This window comes from Petaurus breviceps, unplaced genomic scaffold (genome assembly GCF_028583685.1).
Source record: "Petaurus breviceps papuanus isolate PSGF00001 unplaced genomic scaffold, PetGlider_PUasm1.0 37, whole genome shotgun sequence".
NCBI classification, from domain to species: Eukaryota; Metazoa; Chordata; class Mammalia; order Diprotodontia; family Petauridae; genus Petaurus; species Petaurus breviceps.
This window is the reverse complement of record NW_027186296.1, coordinates 65,134,209-65,153,350: the sequence shown is the minus strand read 5'-3', so window position 1 is coordinate 65,153,350 and position 19,142 is coordinate 65,134,209. Positions and strand designations below refer to the sequence as shown.

The 19,142-nt window shown below is 41.5% G+C and overlaps 1 protein-coding gene across 1 annotated transcript in view; it reads right to left on the bottom strand.

The window, feature by feature from the left end:
* ACAN (aggrecan) overlaps positions 1 to 19,142 on the bottom strand; it is an 85,041-nt gene that overhangs the window by 33,496 nt on the left and 32,403 nt on the right. The window contains 5 exon segments of the mRNA XM_069098565.1: positions 2,570 to 2,863; positions 4,104 to 4,231; positions 4,776 to 4,950; positions 6,416 to 6,799; positions 8,298 to 8,374. Of these exon segments, the coding sequence (XP_068954666.1) occupies positions 2,570 to 2,863; positions 4,104 to 4,231; positions 4,776 to 4,950; positions 6,416 to 6,799; positions 8,298 to 8,367 (1,051 nt within the window). The 5' untranslated portion in view covers positions 8,368 to 8,374.

Below are 19,142 nucleotides of genomic sequence, written 5' to 3'. Positions count from 1 at the left end.
AGAGAGAGAGAGAGAGAGAGAGAGAGAGAGAGAGAGAGAGAGAGGAGGGACAAGAACTCTGACCCCAAATGTGTGAGAGAACTGTCTTGAGGATCAAACGAGACAATACATGTAAAAGTAACTTAAAACTGAATATTACTATACAAATACAAGGAATTCCTGTTTTGTGTTACTCTTGTTAGTGAGGCAGCCATTGTATAGTATAGAAAGCTGGCCCTGGAGACCAAAAGCCTGGAGCTGAAGTCTCGCTTCGGATAGCAATGGCTTCAGGGACCCTGGGGGAATGGTTAACCTCTTTGCGCTATGGCACCAAGGGATAAGGTGACAGAGAAGGCACTAACACGCATTGCTTGGGAGGTTACTCATCTAGGAGCTCCACGCACCACTGAATATTACAGGCCCAGTCCCTGTGTCCTATTGCTAATGTCAATTAAAATTATCCTACCAACAAATGATTTGCCTATGGTCACATAGCTATTTAGTGATGGAACTTCAATTAGAACTCAGGTCTTTCATCTCTCTGTCTGGTGATTTCCACTTGAAACAAGGTATAGATAAAATTCAACAATGAGCTAATTGCACCCTCCCCCCCAAATTGAGCTAATCTGTGGGTGATGGAACAAATGCTCAAACACTCTTTGGAATAATGTAATATCACTAGACTCTTCTTTCGCTCTTGTTTGCCGCTGCATTGAGGGGAAACACTGGTGAATACCAGGATCATAGGACATAGAAGCCTAGAGTCAAGCCTAGGAGATATAGGCTAAAATTTTCCCTAGGTTTCAGGGGCATGGTTGAGTGGATAGAATGCTCGACTTGGCATTGGGAGGAACAAGGCTCAAATCCTACCTTTGGTACTTCCCATCTGTGTGATTCTGGGAAAATCATTTAACCACTCTGAGCCTCAGTTTCCTCATCTGTAAAATGGGAATAAGGAACCCTGTAGGACCTAAATCGTATGGTGTTATGAGGTTCAAAGGAACTAATCTATGTAAAAAGCCACATACATCTGTGATTCCCTGTGACATGGATGTGTATGAGAAGTCTTTATACAAGGTTGGGTGCTTTCTAGTATGTATCCTTCATTAGCGGGGGTCAGGAAGGCAGGGGTGGGGCACCACTTCCAGATGAAAGTGTTGGTTTGACAGTGAGAAGTATAGCTGGTGTCTTGAGGTCAGAATGCTCCATCCTTAACCCTCTAAAGAAAAATCTGGGTTTTTCTCCATTCAGGGTATTCCTCTAACATTGGGGGACTCAACGGTTAATACGGTCTAGTTCTGAACTTTGGTGATCGATACCCTTTCTGTTGGAATTGTTTAAACTGAAGATGCTTTTCCCTAGTTAGTCTGCACTGCCCCCCAGTGTTGTTATGGCAGAACTGCGACAAGAGGAGCTGAGTTGGATCCTGGTGAGAGAATTGCCTGTCATCACTACAGTAAGAACAATAGGGTCCCTGGCAGGCAGAGGTGAAAAGCAGCACAGATGCCCCACAGAAGATTGTCCTGAGGTGCCAGCTCCAGGTTCAGGGCTGTGGGACAAAGGAGAATCAAGTGGGTTCTTTTTCTGGAAAATTTAAGAGAAGCAGATAAGGGCAAAGCGGTGTGTGTGTGTGTGTGTGTGTGTGTGTGTGTGTGATCAAGCAGCCTTGTATTTGGTGGTGAAAGGTCAGTGATTGTAGGGGAGAGAATAGACAAGGCTTGGAGATGTGGTGAAGCTGCAGCCTTGCCTGGTCATGAGTTTCTTTACCCCTTATATTGTTACTGTGGCAAAGAGGGTTAAGCGATTTCTGGGCCATACAGTCAGCAAGTGTCTGAAGCCAAATTTGAACTCAGATCTTCCTGACTCCAGGACAGGTGCTCTATCCACTGTGCCATCTATCTTCCCTGTAGTTTTGCCTATCTGGATGTTTGCTAACAACTGAACTTATTTTTGATTCCTTCTCCCTATAAGGAGATGTCTAAGGGGAGAACCATAGAGTCACTGAATGGTAAAATTGTAAAGTACCTTAGAGGATCTTCTAGATCAACACTATCATTTTACATATGTGGAAACTGAGGCCTAGAGAAGACAAGTGGTTTGTTTAAATCAATACCACAAATTAGTGGCAAAATAGAAATTAACATTCCTGTGCAGATTGAAGCAAACTACTTGCTCTCTCTCTTTTGTGTTTTGTTCCTTCTTTCTCACTGTTCACTCCATTGGTTATAATCCTTCTTTACAGCTTGACTAATGTTTAATGTGAAGGTATTTGTAAAACCTATATCGGACTGCATACCACCATGGTGGGGGGGGGAGAGAGAGGGGGAGCAAATTTGGAACTCAAGGGATTGTGGAACCGAATGTCGTAAACTAAAAGTAAATAAATAAATAAATAAAACAAATTAACATTCATGTCTACTGATTTTCTCCCCAATGCAAAGTAGACGGGCATGTGTGTATGAAGGAAAATTGGAGGTATAAGCCAGTTATTTGATTCAGGTACTAAGCCTATGCCACTTTTCTTTTCTTCCTCTCCAGGAGTTACATACCCTGTCCTCCACCCCAAACCCTGAAATTGCAGGAAACCTACCTGTGTAGCAGATGGCATCATAGCGGGATAAGGGATCCGGGTAGCCCGTCTGATTGGCATGCAGGTACACAGTCCTTACCCCTAGGAGGTTGCCCCCACAATTAGGACGTGCCTTGGAGATGGGGTATCGGACACTGCGGTCAGCCAGCCAGCCAGCACTGCACATGTCCATTCCACTTTGCCAGGCTAGGTACAGCTGCCCTGTGGTTGCCAGCCGGGCACCCAGGCGCCGACACTCATTTGCTGCCTCCTGGAAGGTGAATTTCTCAGGGGACGTAGAATAAAAGACTTCCCCTAGAAAGCACATATCAACTAATGTGAGCATTTTCCTCTGTTCTTCTAATGTGACCTTATCAAAAACTCTGGTTATCCAGGTGCCTAAAGTCTCAATTTTCCAGGTTCTTTCTCCCAATTCCTCATATTCCTAAAACCACAGTTTTCCGAGGTGCTAAGAATCTCAGACTCCTATTTATCCATTCCTTAGGTTCTCATTTCAGTAGTAGGTCTTTGAAAGTCTCAAACCCTGACCAGCAACCCATCCCCGAAATAGCCTGCTCCCATAGATTCAAGGCTTCTGATTTCCAATCTCTTGGACAGGCTAACATCAAGAAAACGGAGAAACTCAAAGGAAGAGTAGTTAAAATGACAAAGTGGTGGTTGAAAGAGAAGTTGGCTTTATCTGTGGGCAGATTCAGTGTGATATGAGGGGTAGCAAGAAAGCTCAGCAGCCTAGATATGACTCCTTCACTGGCCTGCAAATGAATTCCTGGGTTCCTTTTAAAATAGAAATTCTCCTGGGAGTCACATAGTAAATAAGGGCTGGACCATTATGACCTTTGGAAGAGGACTCTTCCAAATAAGATTCAGTTTGTGCAATGCCTGACACCCTAGTATAAACTTATAAGCTTATCAGTTCTTTTCTCTAAGGCAAGAGGAGGTCTATGTGAGAGTACTGTGGATCTGGGTTGGAATTTGGAGGAGTACCCCACAAAAGGGGAAGAACAGGCTAGTAAAAGGAAGGAGGGAATACAAATGGCATATCCACTTCGGTTATAGCCACAACTTATCACGTTTTCCCAGCCAAGCCTGTGAATTATGCAGTTATTCCCAAACTACCTTTTCCCCATTCCAATTCATACCAAAGTCATACATAGATCTTAAAACAATTAATACTGTTTAAGTAAGGCATCAGCTGAGGAAGTGAGCTTAGGGGTACCCTAAGCATAAGAAGGAAAATGGGCAGCTAGCTTTGTTGGGATGGAGTTGAGAGCTCCATTTACTGGGACAGGAGAAAATCCTGATTCAGGAGTGTACAGTATGACGACAAAGCAGAATAGGTGAATTCTCTGGATGGTAGGACACTAGGCAAAGTTTTAAGAGGGAGTAGGTGATACTGCTCATTTCATTTCATTGCTGGAAGAACAGCACAGGGTAGGTAGATCCATAGAGCCCTGGGTAAATGCCCATCTGTTTTGTGGCCGTGGCGGTATGTCTTTTGGAACAAATAGAGATTTTAGGACCTGGACACACTTACCTTCCATCTCCTCTGCAAAGCAGTACACATCATAGGTCTCATTGGTATCTCGGATGCCATAGGTCCTTACTCCAGGGAATTCATCCTTGTCCCCATAGCAGCCCTCACGGGGGCTGTGGATAGGGTATCTAACAGAAACAGAATGAGGGTGTAGAAGACAGAAGACAGAAGACAGCTACAGGCTGGAGAAAGCCTGCCTGTGATTATATATACATGTATCATTTGTGGCTATGGATATTTAGGTCAGTGGTGTCAAACTCCACAGAAATGGGGGCCATTAACATGTACATAAGGAGGGGTGGCTAGGTGGCGCAGTGAATAGAGCACTGACCCTGGAGTCAAGAGGACTGAGTTCAAATCCGGCCTCAGACACTTAAAACTTACTAACCATGTGACCTTGGTCAAGTCACTTAACCCCAATTGCCCTAACTTCCTCCTCCAAAAAAGCAAACCCCCCCCAAACCAAAAAAACAAAACAAAACATGTACATAAGGATCTTTGTGGGTCACACATGACTTGTTTTGAAATGCAATATTATCTATGTTTTATTGCATTTTATTTATTTTGTTAAATATTTCCCAATTATACTTTAGTCTGGCTCAGGCCACATTCAGCAGAGTTGTGGGCTGTGTGTTGATACCTCTGGTATTGATCCTGCCACGGAAAACCTACCTGACAGTTTGATCAGCCAGCCAGCCAGCATCACACTGGTGGTAGCCATCGTCATAGGCAGCCTGCAGCTGCTCAGGGGTGGCAATGACCGCGCTATTCTGTATGCAAGCCTGCTGTGCCTTCTCAAAATCCAGGGTGTAGCGGGTAGAGATCGCTCTGTAATGGAACACGATGCCTGGAAAACACACATGCACATACATGAAAATGTCAGTCAGAATCCCTGATGCCTTGCTAACATCATATTCAAATGCTACCTCTTTTTTGGGGAAAAGGATTCTCAAAGTCCCTTGGAAAAATAAAAGTGGCCCCAATAGATTTCTTAGCTATCCTTGGATTTGAAGATTTTCCTCTAAGACAGGGATTCCTAACCTCTTTTTGTGCCATGGATCCCTTTATAGCAGCCTGGTGGAGCCAATGGATCCCATCTCAGAATATTTTTAAATACACAAAATAAAGTACATAGAACTATAAAGGAAACCAATAATACTGAAATACAGGTTTGAATATATATTTTAACATTCAAGCTCAGGGATCCCAGGTTCTCTGCTCTATGACTATCCATTTGGGATTATCTTTTGAGAAAGATATAGAATTGATTGTCTTCCCCAGAACTTCCTATCTACCTGTCTTCTTTTGGGCAAAACCTGGTGATGATGTGGGTTGGTGCCAGAAGCATTGTTGTTGCCCAAGAGAGACCCAGTGTTCTCTTTGGTGTCATAAAGAAAATAGACAAGTAATATAACTTTAGTTGCTTTCTGTGACTTCTGGGATTACCCCGGAGGTGGGGCAGCATGACATAGTAGAAAGAGTGCTGGACAAAGAATTGCTGTTGCTGTTTAGTCATATCCCCATTAGGGTTTTCCTTTGTGGCCCCATTTGGGTTTTTCTTAGGAAAGATACTGGAGGAGTTTATCATTCTCTTCTCCATCTCATTTTACAGGTAAGGAAACTGAGGCAAACAGGATTAAATGACTTGCTCAGGGTCACACAGTGAGTAAGTGTTTGAGGCCAGATTTGAACTCAGGAAGATAAATCTTTCTGGCTCCAGGCCCTGCACTCTGTGCACTATAGTACCACCTAGATGCCCTGACCAAGAATTAGGGGACAGTATACTAAATCACAACTCTGCTACTACTTGCTAACACGCTATTAACTTGTGTGACCCTAGCTAAGCCACCAGATCTTACTCTCCCCATCTGCAAAATGGTAATGTTGCCCAGTATCTTCTGGGAAATAAGTAAGAAAATGCATATACATGCATTTTTAAAAGTATAAAATGTGAGGTATTATTGTTACTTCAGAGGATAAAATCTCTTCCTTTGGGCAAAGAAGGACAGGTCATGAATACTTAAGGAAGTAAATGTGGAGGAAAAGGGTATCTTGAAAGTATCCTAGGACCATAGATGGACCATAGAATCATAGCTTTAGAGCTGGACGGGGACTTCAAGGCCTTGAAGTCCAACCCACTCATGTTTCCAACATATAAGAAACTGTGGCACACAAAGAGAGTAAATCACTTGTTCAAGGTCTAAGGTGAGATTTGAACTCGGGTCCTCCCTGACTCCAAGTTTAGTTCCCAATCTAATCCACCTGAGTTGGGATAGAGGGTTCCCATGGCGAGGAGGGAGGGGAGCCCTCACCTTTCACGACGACCTCCAGGGTAGCCTGGCTGTCCTCGATGCCATGCATCACCTCACAGCGGTAGATGCCTGAGTCATTGGAACGAAGGTTGTTGACCTCTAGCGTAGCATCGCTGGGGATGGCAGGGTAGTTGGGCAGTGAGATCTTGTCCTGGTAGGCACTGTTGATCCGCACACGCCCCTCAGTAGCTACCAAAAGGACCACCTCCTTTTCCTCTGAGAGGCGGCTCCATTTGATCCGGGGGGAGAGAGGGGGTGTGGAAGGGGCCGTCGTCACAGGGTGCACAGGGTCAATGAAATAGCAAGGGATGGTGAGAGAGTTCCCAAGGAGGACACGAAGGGGAGAAGGTTCTGGAATGCTCACACTTAGTGAGTTACCATGGTCTAGAAAGGGAGAGAATGGGAGAGAGACAGGCCATTAGCACCCTAGGAACAAACTGACAACTTCAGAACATTTAAGCACTGTGTTATTCTAAATTAGGAGGAGCTACCCCCTCAGATTCACCGACAGGGGTAATGTCTTTGAGTCTAGGGCAAAAGCTTGGTGTGTTCATATTGCCCAATGCATTGTCCCATTTCATGCCCTTATTATCAACTCTACAACTGAACCGAGAGGCATCCTCTTCAAATTCTCTGTGATAAGGCACTGGGAAGTTCTGGGTATTACAGAATTTAAAAAGATCTAGAGAAGGGAAATGTAAACATTGGAGATTAGACTAGGTCTCTTTGCTTTGGAAAGACAGAGACTGAAAGAAAATAAAATTAAAGACCACAGAATCATAAATATTGCCAATAAAATGAACACAGATTTATTCACCAAATCCTAGGACACTAGAAACATTCCTTATTGCTTACAGAAGGTAGTTTGCAGATAAATTAAATTTTGAACAATGAATGGTAGAACTAGAAAAAATTTTGAGGCTATATATGCCATACTGAAAATGTAAAGCAGTTTAAGAAATTTGGGGGAGAAATCAAGGATATTTGGATTACATTCTTAACTTTCTGAGGCAAAAGGCATGAATGGTAATTGCTAATTGAGAGACCAATCAATCAACCAATCAACATTACCAAGTACCTACTTTGTGGTAGACATTGTACTAGATTCTGGGGATATAAATACAAATTGAGAGGTCCTTGCCCTCAAAGAGTTTAGGGGGATACAATACAGATAAGGTAGTGATAGCAAGGGAAGGGAGTTTTGGCTTAATTGGTCAGGGATTATGAATGGAGTCAGAGGATAGTACATTTTCATGCTCTGTCCAGCAGTACTACGGTAGTTTTGACTTAATTAGTGCTCCCTAAGCAAGAACAAGATATAGGAAGAAGGAGGGATAGGTGGTGCATGAGGGTCCCAGATCATGGGACACATGGCAAGGTACTTGAGATGGGTGGGCCCCAGTGCCTTAGATGGTGAAAAACCACTGCTCCTCTGACTCTGAATATCATTTCTTATGAAAGAACTGAAGACTAATACAATGTCCAGGAAGTGATTAACACTCCCTCCTAATGTCAAGGAAAGGGTTTATGACAGTGATTTACTCTGAGTAGTAAAGTTTGGTTTTGCCTGGATGTTAGATAATCCAATGAGGTTTTATGATGATATCATAGACTCTTAGAGTTAAAATAAATAAACCTCAGAGATCACCTGCTGGCCTGCCTTGGGCTGATGCTCTCTGAATTTTGCTAGACTGGCTCATCTTTCTATGAAAGACATATAACAGGTTCATACTTGGAGTCTTTCCATCTGGATAAGTCCTGCCACAGCTGACTCTCTGCTGACATAGTCTTTGAGAATCTATAGGCCCCTCAATCAAGCCTCTGGAGTACCTTAGGGGAAGCAATCACTACTTAGGGAGTTCAGAAATGTTGGAGCCCTTACCTGAAACTTCCACAGAGATGGCTGCAGTGATGACTCGAAAACTCAACAACACTAAGAGTAAAGTGGTCATAATTTACCTGGAATAGATTAAAAACAAAGAAACCCAGAATTTGGGTGGTTAGCATTGAGTGACTCCAAGGGAGGACACAGAGACCCCAGGGAAGACCTTCTAGGAAGGTTATACTCTAAAGCCAGATGTTATATAATAGATACAACATTGGACCTCAAGTCAGGAAGACCTGAGTTCAAATTTGACCTCAGATACTCACTATGTTATACTAGACAAGTCACTTATGTCTGCTTCAATATTCTCATCTGTAAAATGAGAATAGTAATAGCACCTTCCTCTTAGGGTTGTTGTGAAGACCAAATGAGGTAATATTTGTGAAGTACTTGGCAAATCTTAAAAAGGGCTCTATTCATGCTAGTTGTAATTATAATGCCTTAAGACTAAGGAACCATCCCCTAGTTAAAGGAAATATTATTTCCAGTGACTCTTGGTCTCACAAAATCTTTAGAAGAGTGAGACTATGTAAAAACAAAACAAAAACAAAACCCCATTAAAGGTAAGATATAAAAAATAATCATAGGACAGCTCAGTGCTTCCCACGTATCAGGAACTTAATAATAAATGTTTTTTTAAATTGGTTTTGCTGCAGTGAGAAAGCTCTTTTCTTCATGACAGTGATTAGTCTCAATGACCTCTAACCTTTCACAGATAGACACCATTTCATTAAAAAATAAATTTCAGTGATGTCCTTTGTCCTTACTTAATGGTCTTTTTTGTATATATCAACAATAAACCTCTTCTGTAACAACAGCAGCAACAACAAAAAGCAGGTAAGCAAAAGCAACCAAAAAGACAGTGACCATGTCTAACAATGCATCTAACTTTTTGCCCTCATAGTCTGTCGCTTCTCTTCCAAGAGGGGAAAGGTATATTTCATTATTTCTTTTCTAGAATGACCATTTTTTTTCAGTTATTCAGTGTTTAGTTTCTTTTAAGTGATATTTTTCATTTACATTTTACCGAGGATGAAATTGAGACTCCAAGAGAATGAGTTGACCAATCATCCTTGCTTCTTTTATTCCTTCCCCAATTTCTAATACAGGAACCTTGCTTTTTCTCTTGGAAGCTAACAGGATCAGATTTACAAAGAATTCATGGGTCCATTTCAGAGGGAGGGATGGAATCCAGATACACACAGAAGCCATAGAAACTCCCCAACACTCAGCACTCAGGAAAATGGACAGAAGAGATTGTCCATAGTCAATGGAGCTATGAGACCTAAGAGAAACTGACTAGAACTTAGAAAACGGGTGAGTGAGAGGTAGCTGAAGACAGTCTCCAATTACAGAAGAATTCATGAATTTCATAGTTTGTAGGGACTTTGCAGACCATCTGATCCAACCTGTAAGCTGAACTAGAATTCCCTCTGTGTCACTTCCAAGTTCCACTCATTGGAGCTGGCTATCTAGCTATGTAAATGGCTATTTAGCCATTGCTTGAAGACCTTCTGTGAAGAGACCCTCCATCTTCCCTAGGCAGCCCATTTCATATTGGGATAGCTCTTGTTTTCTTACCTCAAACCTAAATCTGCTGCTTTTCAACTTCTACCTTCTGCTGCTAGTTCTGCCCCATGGGCAGAATAAAACAGATTTCTCTTCCATTTAGCAACCCTTGAAATATTTGAAAGCATATTTAATGCTCCCCTCTTAGAACTTCTCCTAGTTAAACATGCTTCCAAACCATTCTCACAGAGCAGATACTCCCATTCTATCCCATCCCTTTGCTCCAAATATTAACCATGTATGTGTTTAAGTTAATTTAGAATCATATAATTTTGAGATGGAAGTGACCTTAGAGAACTTATCATTTACAGGGGAGGAAACTGAGGCCTATCTAGAAGGGAAGCTAGGGGGGACAATGGATAAAGCTCTGGGCCTAGAGTCAGGAAGATGTGAGTTCAAATCTGGCCTCGGACACTTACTAGCTGTGTGACCCTGGGCAAGATGCAATCCTGTTTGCCTCAGTTTCCTCATCTGTAACATTATTTGGAGAAGGAAATGGCAAATCACTCTAGCATCTTTGCCAAGAAAACCCCAAATGAGGTTATGAAGAGTTGGACATGACTGAAACAATTCAACAACAATAACCACAACTTCACGGAAGCTGAGGAAAGGAGGAAGGAGGAAAACTTGAAATTAAAGTCTTAGGATTTACTGTTAAATGAAGATCAATCAAGTATAAGATCATAGATCTAATGTTGGAAGGGCCATATAGTCCTCCTCCCTCATTTTATAGTTGGGGAAACTGAGGCTCAGGGAGATTTAAGTAACTGGGCTGAGGTCACATAGGTAGTCAGGGTCATGAATTGAATCTAGGTTCACCTATTACAAAGCCAGAGCCCCCATTGTCTCATAAATTATAATTAAGTCAAATGTGAAATAGAATTTAGCTTTTAGAACTTTTTAGGAACATTTTCTTTGTAGAACTACCTTCCAGTAGATGTCACTATTTGCTTATTCATCAACCACTGCAGAAGTTACTTTCTTTACAAGAGCTTGTAGAGGAAAGAAGGACTTGAGAGAAAGTCCCAGGAGGGGGCAGTATGGCAGTGCAGTCCTAAAGTGTAGCCACTTACACCTCCTTGGCTGCTTATAAGTAAATCATGGTTTTAACTGCAGCAATGGAAAATTTGACCCACATAACTAGAATTATATTCCTTTAGACATCAGGGGCTTCTGTTCCATTCAATCCAATCCCATCTAACAAACATTTACTTAGCACCTTTTACAAATAAAGCCCCACCACCAACAAAAAGTTTAAATACCCAGTGATCCTTAACCTTAAGGATTGGGTAGGATAATGCCCTTAATAGTCTGGTAGAGGGAGAAGATACAGACATAAATAACTAAAACAATTTAGAAAATAGCTAGTGAATACTTCAATATGTGCATTTTGAATAAGCTAAATAGTATAACATGAATTGGGCTCAAATCCTTCCTTGACTGATTACTACCTGAGGAACCTCCTATAAACCATTTACTCTCCCTAGGACTCAGTTTCCACATGTGTGAAGTGAAAATGTTGGATTAGATGGCCTCTGATATCCCTCTTTTTTCTACATCCAAGATTCATGTAAATGTTCCCTGCTTCATACTGATCACAGGCCCTCCATCACTTTATTTTTAAAATAATTTTTGTTATTCTGAACTTGGTAAACAACAAGAAACACAAATATTTCCAGGAAAAGATGAAGCACCTCATTATGTATTGATGTCCTGTTGGCCATGTCTTCTTCTGAACCTCTTTCTGTTCTCTTCAATTCATTAAAAAAAATGCTGCCATGATCCTCTTTTGTTTCTTTTTTCCCCTCTGTGTCACTTTCATCACTATTCCCCCTCTCCCTCCCAAATCTCCTCCTACCCCTAATTAAAGAGAAAAAAAAACAACTTTTTTAAACAAATAAAACTGAAAAAGGAATACAAACATTAATCATGGAGAGGGAGACTACTCTCTCCATCCGCATCTTGAATCTTTTGCCTTTTTGCCAGGTGGTCCTCGCCACTTCAGAAATTTCTCTTTGGGAGTTGTGGTGGCCAAGAAAACCCATTCCCTGGTGGATGGAGCTGTGCTGATGAATCTCTGAAATGACCTAGTGTAATCTTCAGATGAAAGACAATAGTCTGTCAATGACTGAAGGCAAAGTCTTTCTGGTTTGGCGGGACACAGCAGAGTTGGTGTTCTGCGGGCATTCTTTTCTGTGAGGCAACTAGGTAATACAGTGGATAGAGTGTGAAGCCTAGGGTCAGGAAGACTCACCTTCCTCAGTCCATCTGGGTAAGTCACTTAACCCTGTTTGCCTCAGTTCATGTAAAATGAGTTGGGAAGGAAATAAACCACTTTAGAATCTTTACCAAGAAAACCCCAAATGGGGTCATGAAGGGTTGGATACGAATGAACAACAACAAGTAACAATGGCATTCTTTGACAATTTAGCTCTTATGTGAAAGAGGACCACTTCCATGCCAGAAATAGAGTAAGACTAATGTTACTAAAATAAAAACTAAAAATCCTTCCAAACATGATAATATATAAGAAACTACTAAAAACTGGGCAAGTCTCAAATATTGACCAATTGGCAACCCTAAGGCTAACTTGAGCAAAGGCTTAAGTTTTGGGGTGAGGTCAAATAGAATGATCTAAAAGGCTCAAGGAGGGAGACAAGGGACAAGATGAAGCAGGTAGGTGGTAGGTGGTGAAGGGACTTATCATGGAGTCTGTTCCTCCAAAATACATGATAGGATCGAGTCTCTTCTCCATTCCACCCCCTTTTGCTTTGTATGAAATACATTTTGCTAGCATCTGTTCATTAAAGCAGCGATATCAAACTTATGGGCCTTAGAGCCACTCCTGACTGCAGCCAACCAGATGAAAAATATAATCATGAAATATTTAACAAAATAAATAAAAATACAGTAAAATATAGATAATTTTAAGATGTGGTTTTTTAGGTTGATGTGCAGCTTGCAGGGATCCTTATGTACAATTTAGTGGCCCCTGTTTGTATTTGAACTTGATACCATTGCATAAAACCATTTACTGAGAAGCTCCTATGTGAAAGGCACTCTGCAACAGCCTATGGAAGGTACAAAGATGAACAGAGCTATAAAATTACTACCATCTTGGGAAGTTTAGTGAATTTCAGAGCTCTAAAGCACACCTCCTATCTCTCAATTCAATTCAAAAACATTTATAAAAGGTCTGTTATGTTCAAGGTTATGTGTTGGATGTTGGAAATACCAAGAGGGAGGTAGCACTTGAAATCAGAGGACCTGGGTTCAAATCCCAGCTCTGCCCACATCTGCATGACTTTGAACAACTAATTTTATGCTCTCTTGATCTTGGTTTCCCTCACTTGTAAAATGAGGAGTTGCTACTTGATGGCTTCTAGGGTCCCTTCCTAAATCTATTATCCTAGAAAGAAAAATAATTTTAAATAGTTTGCAATTTCTGGTGCTAGGGGATGAGATCTATATAAATAGCTACAATACATTAGATACATAAGAAAATCCAAACAGTGGTCTGAGACAGTCAAGGAAGTTGCTTTTAGAGGCCAGAGAGAATTTGCCTTGATTTATGAAGGAGATGATACCTTAACTGAGCCTTAAAGAGGGGAAGGATGATAATTTTAAGAAATGGATGGGAGCAATCCATTCCAGAGCTGAGAGGCAGTATGTCCAGGCACAAGATGGTGAATAGTACAATTAGACTGAGGCATAGATCTTATAAAGGAAGGTGAAATAAGGCAGGAAAGGAGATTGAAACCAAAAGAAGCTGTATGTGGTAGTAGAAAGAACACTAGACTTGGAGTCAGGAATCCCAACTGTGTGACCATGGACAAAGCATTTAATGCCTCCAAGGCTCAGTTTCTGTTGGCAAAATGGGCATACTAATGCTTACACTATTTTGAGGGTTCTTTGGGGTGGGGGGTAAATAACTTCAGGGTCTACTAAATACTATGTATATAAATATGCTTTATTTTTTTGGGAATCCTTGGATTCTGGTGCTTTGCCCTTGAGACCTTTGACCCTTGTATTTTTGGGGCAGGTGCCAGCCATTAGTCCTGCCATTCCTCTCCTTATAAACCATCCATCAGTCCAGGACCAATGATCCTTCTGAGTGAAGTTCTCTAACCCTGGGGAAGATAATTTATTCCACAGTAGAGTGAAACCTTGGGGCAGAGCTGACCTGGTAAGGATTAGAGGGTGAGTACCCAAAGCTTAAGGGCAGCTAGGTGGTGCAGTGGATAGAGTATCAGACCTGGAGTCAGGAAGACCTGAGTTCAAATCTGATCTCAGACACTTACTAGCTGGGTGACCCTGGGCAAGCGACTTAACCCTGTTTGCCTCATTTTCCTCATCTGTAAATTGAACTGGAGAAGGAAATGGCAAACCACTCTAGTATCTTTGCCAAGAAAACCCCAAATGGTTCAGACACGACTGAAACAACTGAATAACATCTTAAAACTTGCCTTATCCTTGTATAACCAGCTAGGCCTTGGGATTTCACTGTCCTTTGCCTTGACAATCAGGCAGGTCTAGAGACTCACTGTTTGCCCTACAGCTGTGTAAGTACCTCTGCCTACCCCCCCCCCACTCACCTATCATTCTTCCTCTTGCTTAAGGATTGATCAGCATAACCATTGCCATTATGAAGGGCATGACAATCTTGTGTACAATGAACTCCACTCAGAACCTCCTGGATGCGTGGGCTGTTAAGCTCCCTTCCCTGGCTGTGTACTTCCCACTCCTTCTTTCCCTTCCCTGTCAGTCCCATCCTTCCTCTATCCACATTCCACTCTATCCCGCCATTCCATCATGGCCCCCGGAACTTGCTTTCTGGTGCTATCAAACTGGTCTTCCTATGAGACCTGCACCCTTCCCAGGGACACTGCTTTGTATTTACATGTTTGTTTACATGTATTTACATGTTGTTTACACCCATTCTGCCGCAAAGGCAGAATCCATTTTGATTTTTATCTTTGAATTCAAAGCATTTAGATTTGTGTTGGGCTCCTGGTGACTGATACTCCTCTAATATTTTGACTTGTCTGTGGAACAGCTCCTCACACCCAAAACTGAACTCATTATCTTTTCCCCTAAATCCTCCTCCCATAACTATTTTCTCTATTTCTATCGAGGGCAACACCATCCTCCCTATCCTTCAGGTTGGCAACTTCAACATCATCCTAAACTCCTCACTATCTCCCATGCCCCAATCTGTTGCCAAGGCCTGACAATATCACCTTTGCCATATCTCTGGAATCTGCCCCCCTTCTCTCCTCTGACACTAGGCCCTTATAACCTTTCATTTTTATTTTTGCAATAGCTTGCTAGTGGGTCTGCCTGCCTCAAGTCTCTCCACACTCGAATTCATCCTCCATTCAGTCACCAAAATGATATTCTTAAAGTGGAGGTCGGCCTATGTCAATAAACTTCAGTGCCTCCTAATCATCTCTAGGATCAAGTACACAATTTTCTCTTTAGCATTCGAAGTCCTTCAGAACTTAGATGCTGCCTGCCTTTCTGATTCTCACATTTTGATCTTGCATAGGCTCCTTGGTCCAATGATACTGGCTCCTTGTTCCATGAACAAGACACTCCATCTCTTGACTCCACCACTGTTGTCTCTGGCTGTCCCCCATGCCTGGAATGCTCTCTCTCCTCATCTCCACCTACTATCTTCCCCGGCTTCTTTTAAGTCCTAACTAAAAGCCCATCTTTTACTAGAAGCCTCCCCCAACCCCTCTTGATTCTAGTGCCCTCCCTCTCTTGATTATTTTTTTTATTCTGCAAATAACTTATTTGTACATATTTGTTTGCTTATTATCTCTCCCATTAGATTGTGAGTGCCACGAGGCCGTGGGCTGTCTTTTGTGTCTCTTTGTATCCCTAGCACTTGGCACAATTCCTGGCATATAGTAGGCCTTTAAAAATGTTTAATGACCTGTGAGATATAAAGTCTCTAGTTGGACTCTGCTCTTTGAGGGCAGTTAGACTTTTACACTCTGCTGTTGAGAGCTCCTTGATTTCCACCTACTCTATCTGTCTTCCATCACTTCACCAGCGAGTTGGGTTTTTTTTTTAAAGGTGTTGCCTGTTCCTTTACTCCCTGAACAAGCTCAACATTGTCCTGAGATGCTGTATTTCTTCTGAGGGCTCAGTGCTTTCTGTTCTTAGCTTAGGCCAGGAAATGGGAATGAATTAAAAGAGAGGGGGGTTTAGGGGAGGGAGTAGAGTGGGCAGAGAACCTAATTTTATTTCTTTTTAAATTTTACTTTAAAAGACAAACTTTGGGATAGAAATATCTCAATAAATATGCTCTTGTGCTTGTGTGTGTTTTCTCAGCTGTAAAGAAAATAGGGAGAAATATTCCATTCTGTCTGAGTTCCAAACCATTCCAGGACTAACTAACCTCTTTATGCAAGGGCTGTTACCTTTGCCAGGCCAGTCCCACCACAGGCCAGGACACAGGGAGGCCTTTCTCCACTGAAAATGAAACGTGGCAGTGACTTCTCTGACATTATGTGGACAAGGAATTGTGTGGGTTGGGATGCAGAAGCACAGGGAAGGGATTCCGGTTCCAGTCTCACATGATTTCTGTTCTTGGTCTTACACTTACTTGGGCTATAAACAGAGGTGGGTGGAATAAAGTGGGGAAGTGGGAGGAAGATATGAAAGGGAGCATGTGGAAAGGGGGCTTCCTGTTAGAAAGCAGGAAGGTATGAGGTACTAATAAAACCCAGGTTCTTATGGGCAAATCTCTATGGGTGGACTTTTTGGAAATCTTTGATTTTTGCATTATTCCTTAAGAAAGTATCCTTTTCAGGACTGATTGAGAAAGGTGAGTGGATGAAGTGAGTGGAGCATGCTATTTCTTTTCACTCTAACAAAAACACATGTGTATCAAGGGAATTAGAGAAAGGGATGTGAAGGAGAGTTAGGGAAGGTAGTATTTTTTTTTTTTAAGCAATTGGGGTTAAGTAACTTGCTCAAGGTTACATGGCCAGTTATTTCTGGGTGTGGTGCTAAGTTTCAGATCCCGTGGATTTGATCCCAGGTCATCCCAACTAGGGCCAGTGCTGTCACTCGATGTGCTACCTGGCCGCCCCTGGAAGGTTATATTGTTTTTAGGATTTGATTATATCACATACCAGGACCTGGCCCTGTACTAGGCAAGGATATGAGGTGGCAAGATTGTTTCAGTGCCTTGGTGTTCCAAATTTCCCCTCTAACATAGATGACTTTCTGATTTCATGTAAGAACTCTACTCTGTTCTCTGCCCTAGAAGTTAGAAGGAATGTTAGAGGTCATATTATCAATCAATAACCAACCAACCCATCAGTCAATAAGTATCCATTATCATGCCATTATATGGAAAGCACCATGATTGCAATATATAAGTAAAAGTGAAAATCCTTGCCTTTAAAGTGCTTATATTCTATCACTCATCCATTGCAGGAATACCTTCTATATTACAAGATCATAGAATGTACAAAATGATCAAATAGAATGTAAAATCCTTGAAGGAAGGGATTGTTTCATTTTTGCCTTTGTATCTTTAGTATCTAGCATAATGTTTGCCATATAGTTGGCACTTTTATCTTTTTAATAGTATTTTATTTTCCAATTACATATTAGTTGGCACTTCTTATTCGTTGGCTGATTGATCTTGAGCTGGAGTTGATATTAGCAATATTGTTAAATTCCTGAATCATTATCCCTTATATTAGTATAGACCTTTCAGTTTATAAAAGGCTTTCAAATCTATTAGTTCCTCCTAACAATTCTATGAGGTGGAGTGGCCATTTGACAAATAAGGAAATTGAATGTCAATGGAGAAGAAGTGATTTACTCAAGATCACTCAACTTGTAAGGATCAGAGTCAGGATTAGAACCCAGGATTTCTGGCCCCTAGATTTTTGCTTTTCCTGTTAAATTATGAAACCTCCTTTCCTTTAACATCCACGGCATGGGCATCTAGTTTCTATTTTCACTGACTGTCCTCCATACCTGGAACACTCTCCCTCTTCATCTCTGCCTCCAAATTTCCCTGGTTTCCTTCAAGTCCCAACCAAATTCCACCTTCAACAAGAAGCTATTGCCAATTCCTCTTAATTCTAGAGTCTTCCCTCCATTTTATAAATCTCCAATTTATCCTGTATATCGCTTGTTTGTATGTAGTTGTTGTCTCCCCCACTGAGAGCAAGGACTATCTTTTGTCTTTCTCTGTATCCCTAGTATTTAGCACAGTGCCTGACATATGGCAGATATTTATTAATAAATATGTATCCACTGACTGCTTTAAGACTTCCAGAGAAAGGGAGATCACTACTTCACGAGGCAGCCTATTCTGTTGTTGGACAGTCCTATCATCAAATTCTTATCTTGAGCCAGACTCTGTGTCCCTCCCTGTAACTTCTACCCATTTGTCCTGGTTCTATCCTTTGGAGAAATAGAATACTCCTTCCACCTGATAAATCTTCTTGTATTTGAAGACAGAAATGAGTTGCATTAAACATCCCTGGTTTGTTTGTTTTCATTCTTTCTTGATATAATTTGGTTTCCAAAACATATGTTATCATTCTGGTGACCCCTGTGCTGAATACAAAACCATCCATACCTTCATAGAGTTTGGGGAGAACCAAATGAGATATGTGTATATATGTATATAGATATATATGTACACATATACTTATAGATATATGTGCATATATATGTGTGTGTGTGTGTTTGTGTGTATGTGTGTATACATATAAGGGTGCTCATCCTGTGGGAAGTAGAGATGAGCTCCTTGGTGCTATCTGACTCTGGTCAGAATTGGGGAACACACCAGTGAGGTGTTCCTGGTTATCATATCCAGTGTGAGTTCTAACCTCATGGCCATTGGATACATCTCTAGCTGAAAAATCTCTCAAGTTGCTACTCTCCTATCACTATACCAGAACATAAGGAATGAGCAGGTAGACAGAGCAAGAGATCCCATGGATTTTCATCAAGTGATCATATATCTAAGGCCAAGCCACAAGCCACACTTTACTTGAGCACAGTTGATCACAGTATGATGCTAACAAAGCCAAGGTTAGAGTTCAATCCTAACTTGGGTCACGTAACTTCCCAGGAGGAAAAACAAAAGAGAACACTGCTCTGTAGCCACAAAAATGTATCCTTTAACCCAGCCCCTCTTCACAAATGCATGTTAATAAATATTAGTGAATTGAATGAATTAATGATCACAAGGGAAATCAGATAAGGGAGGATGGATAGCTCTATATAACC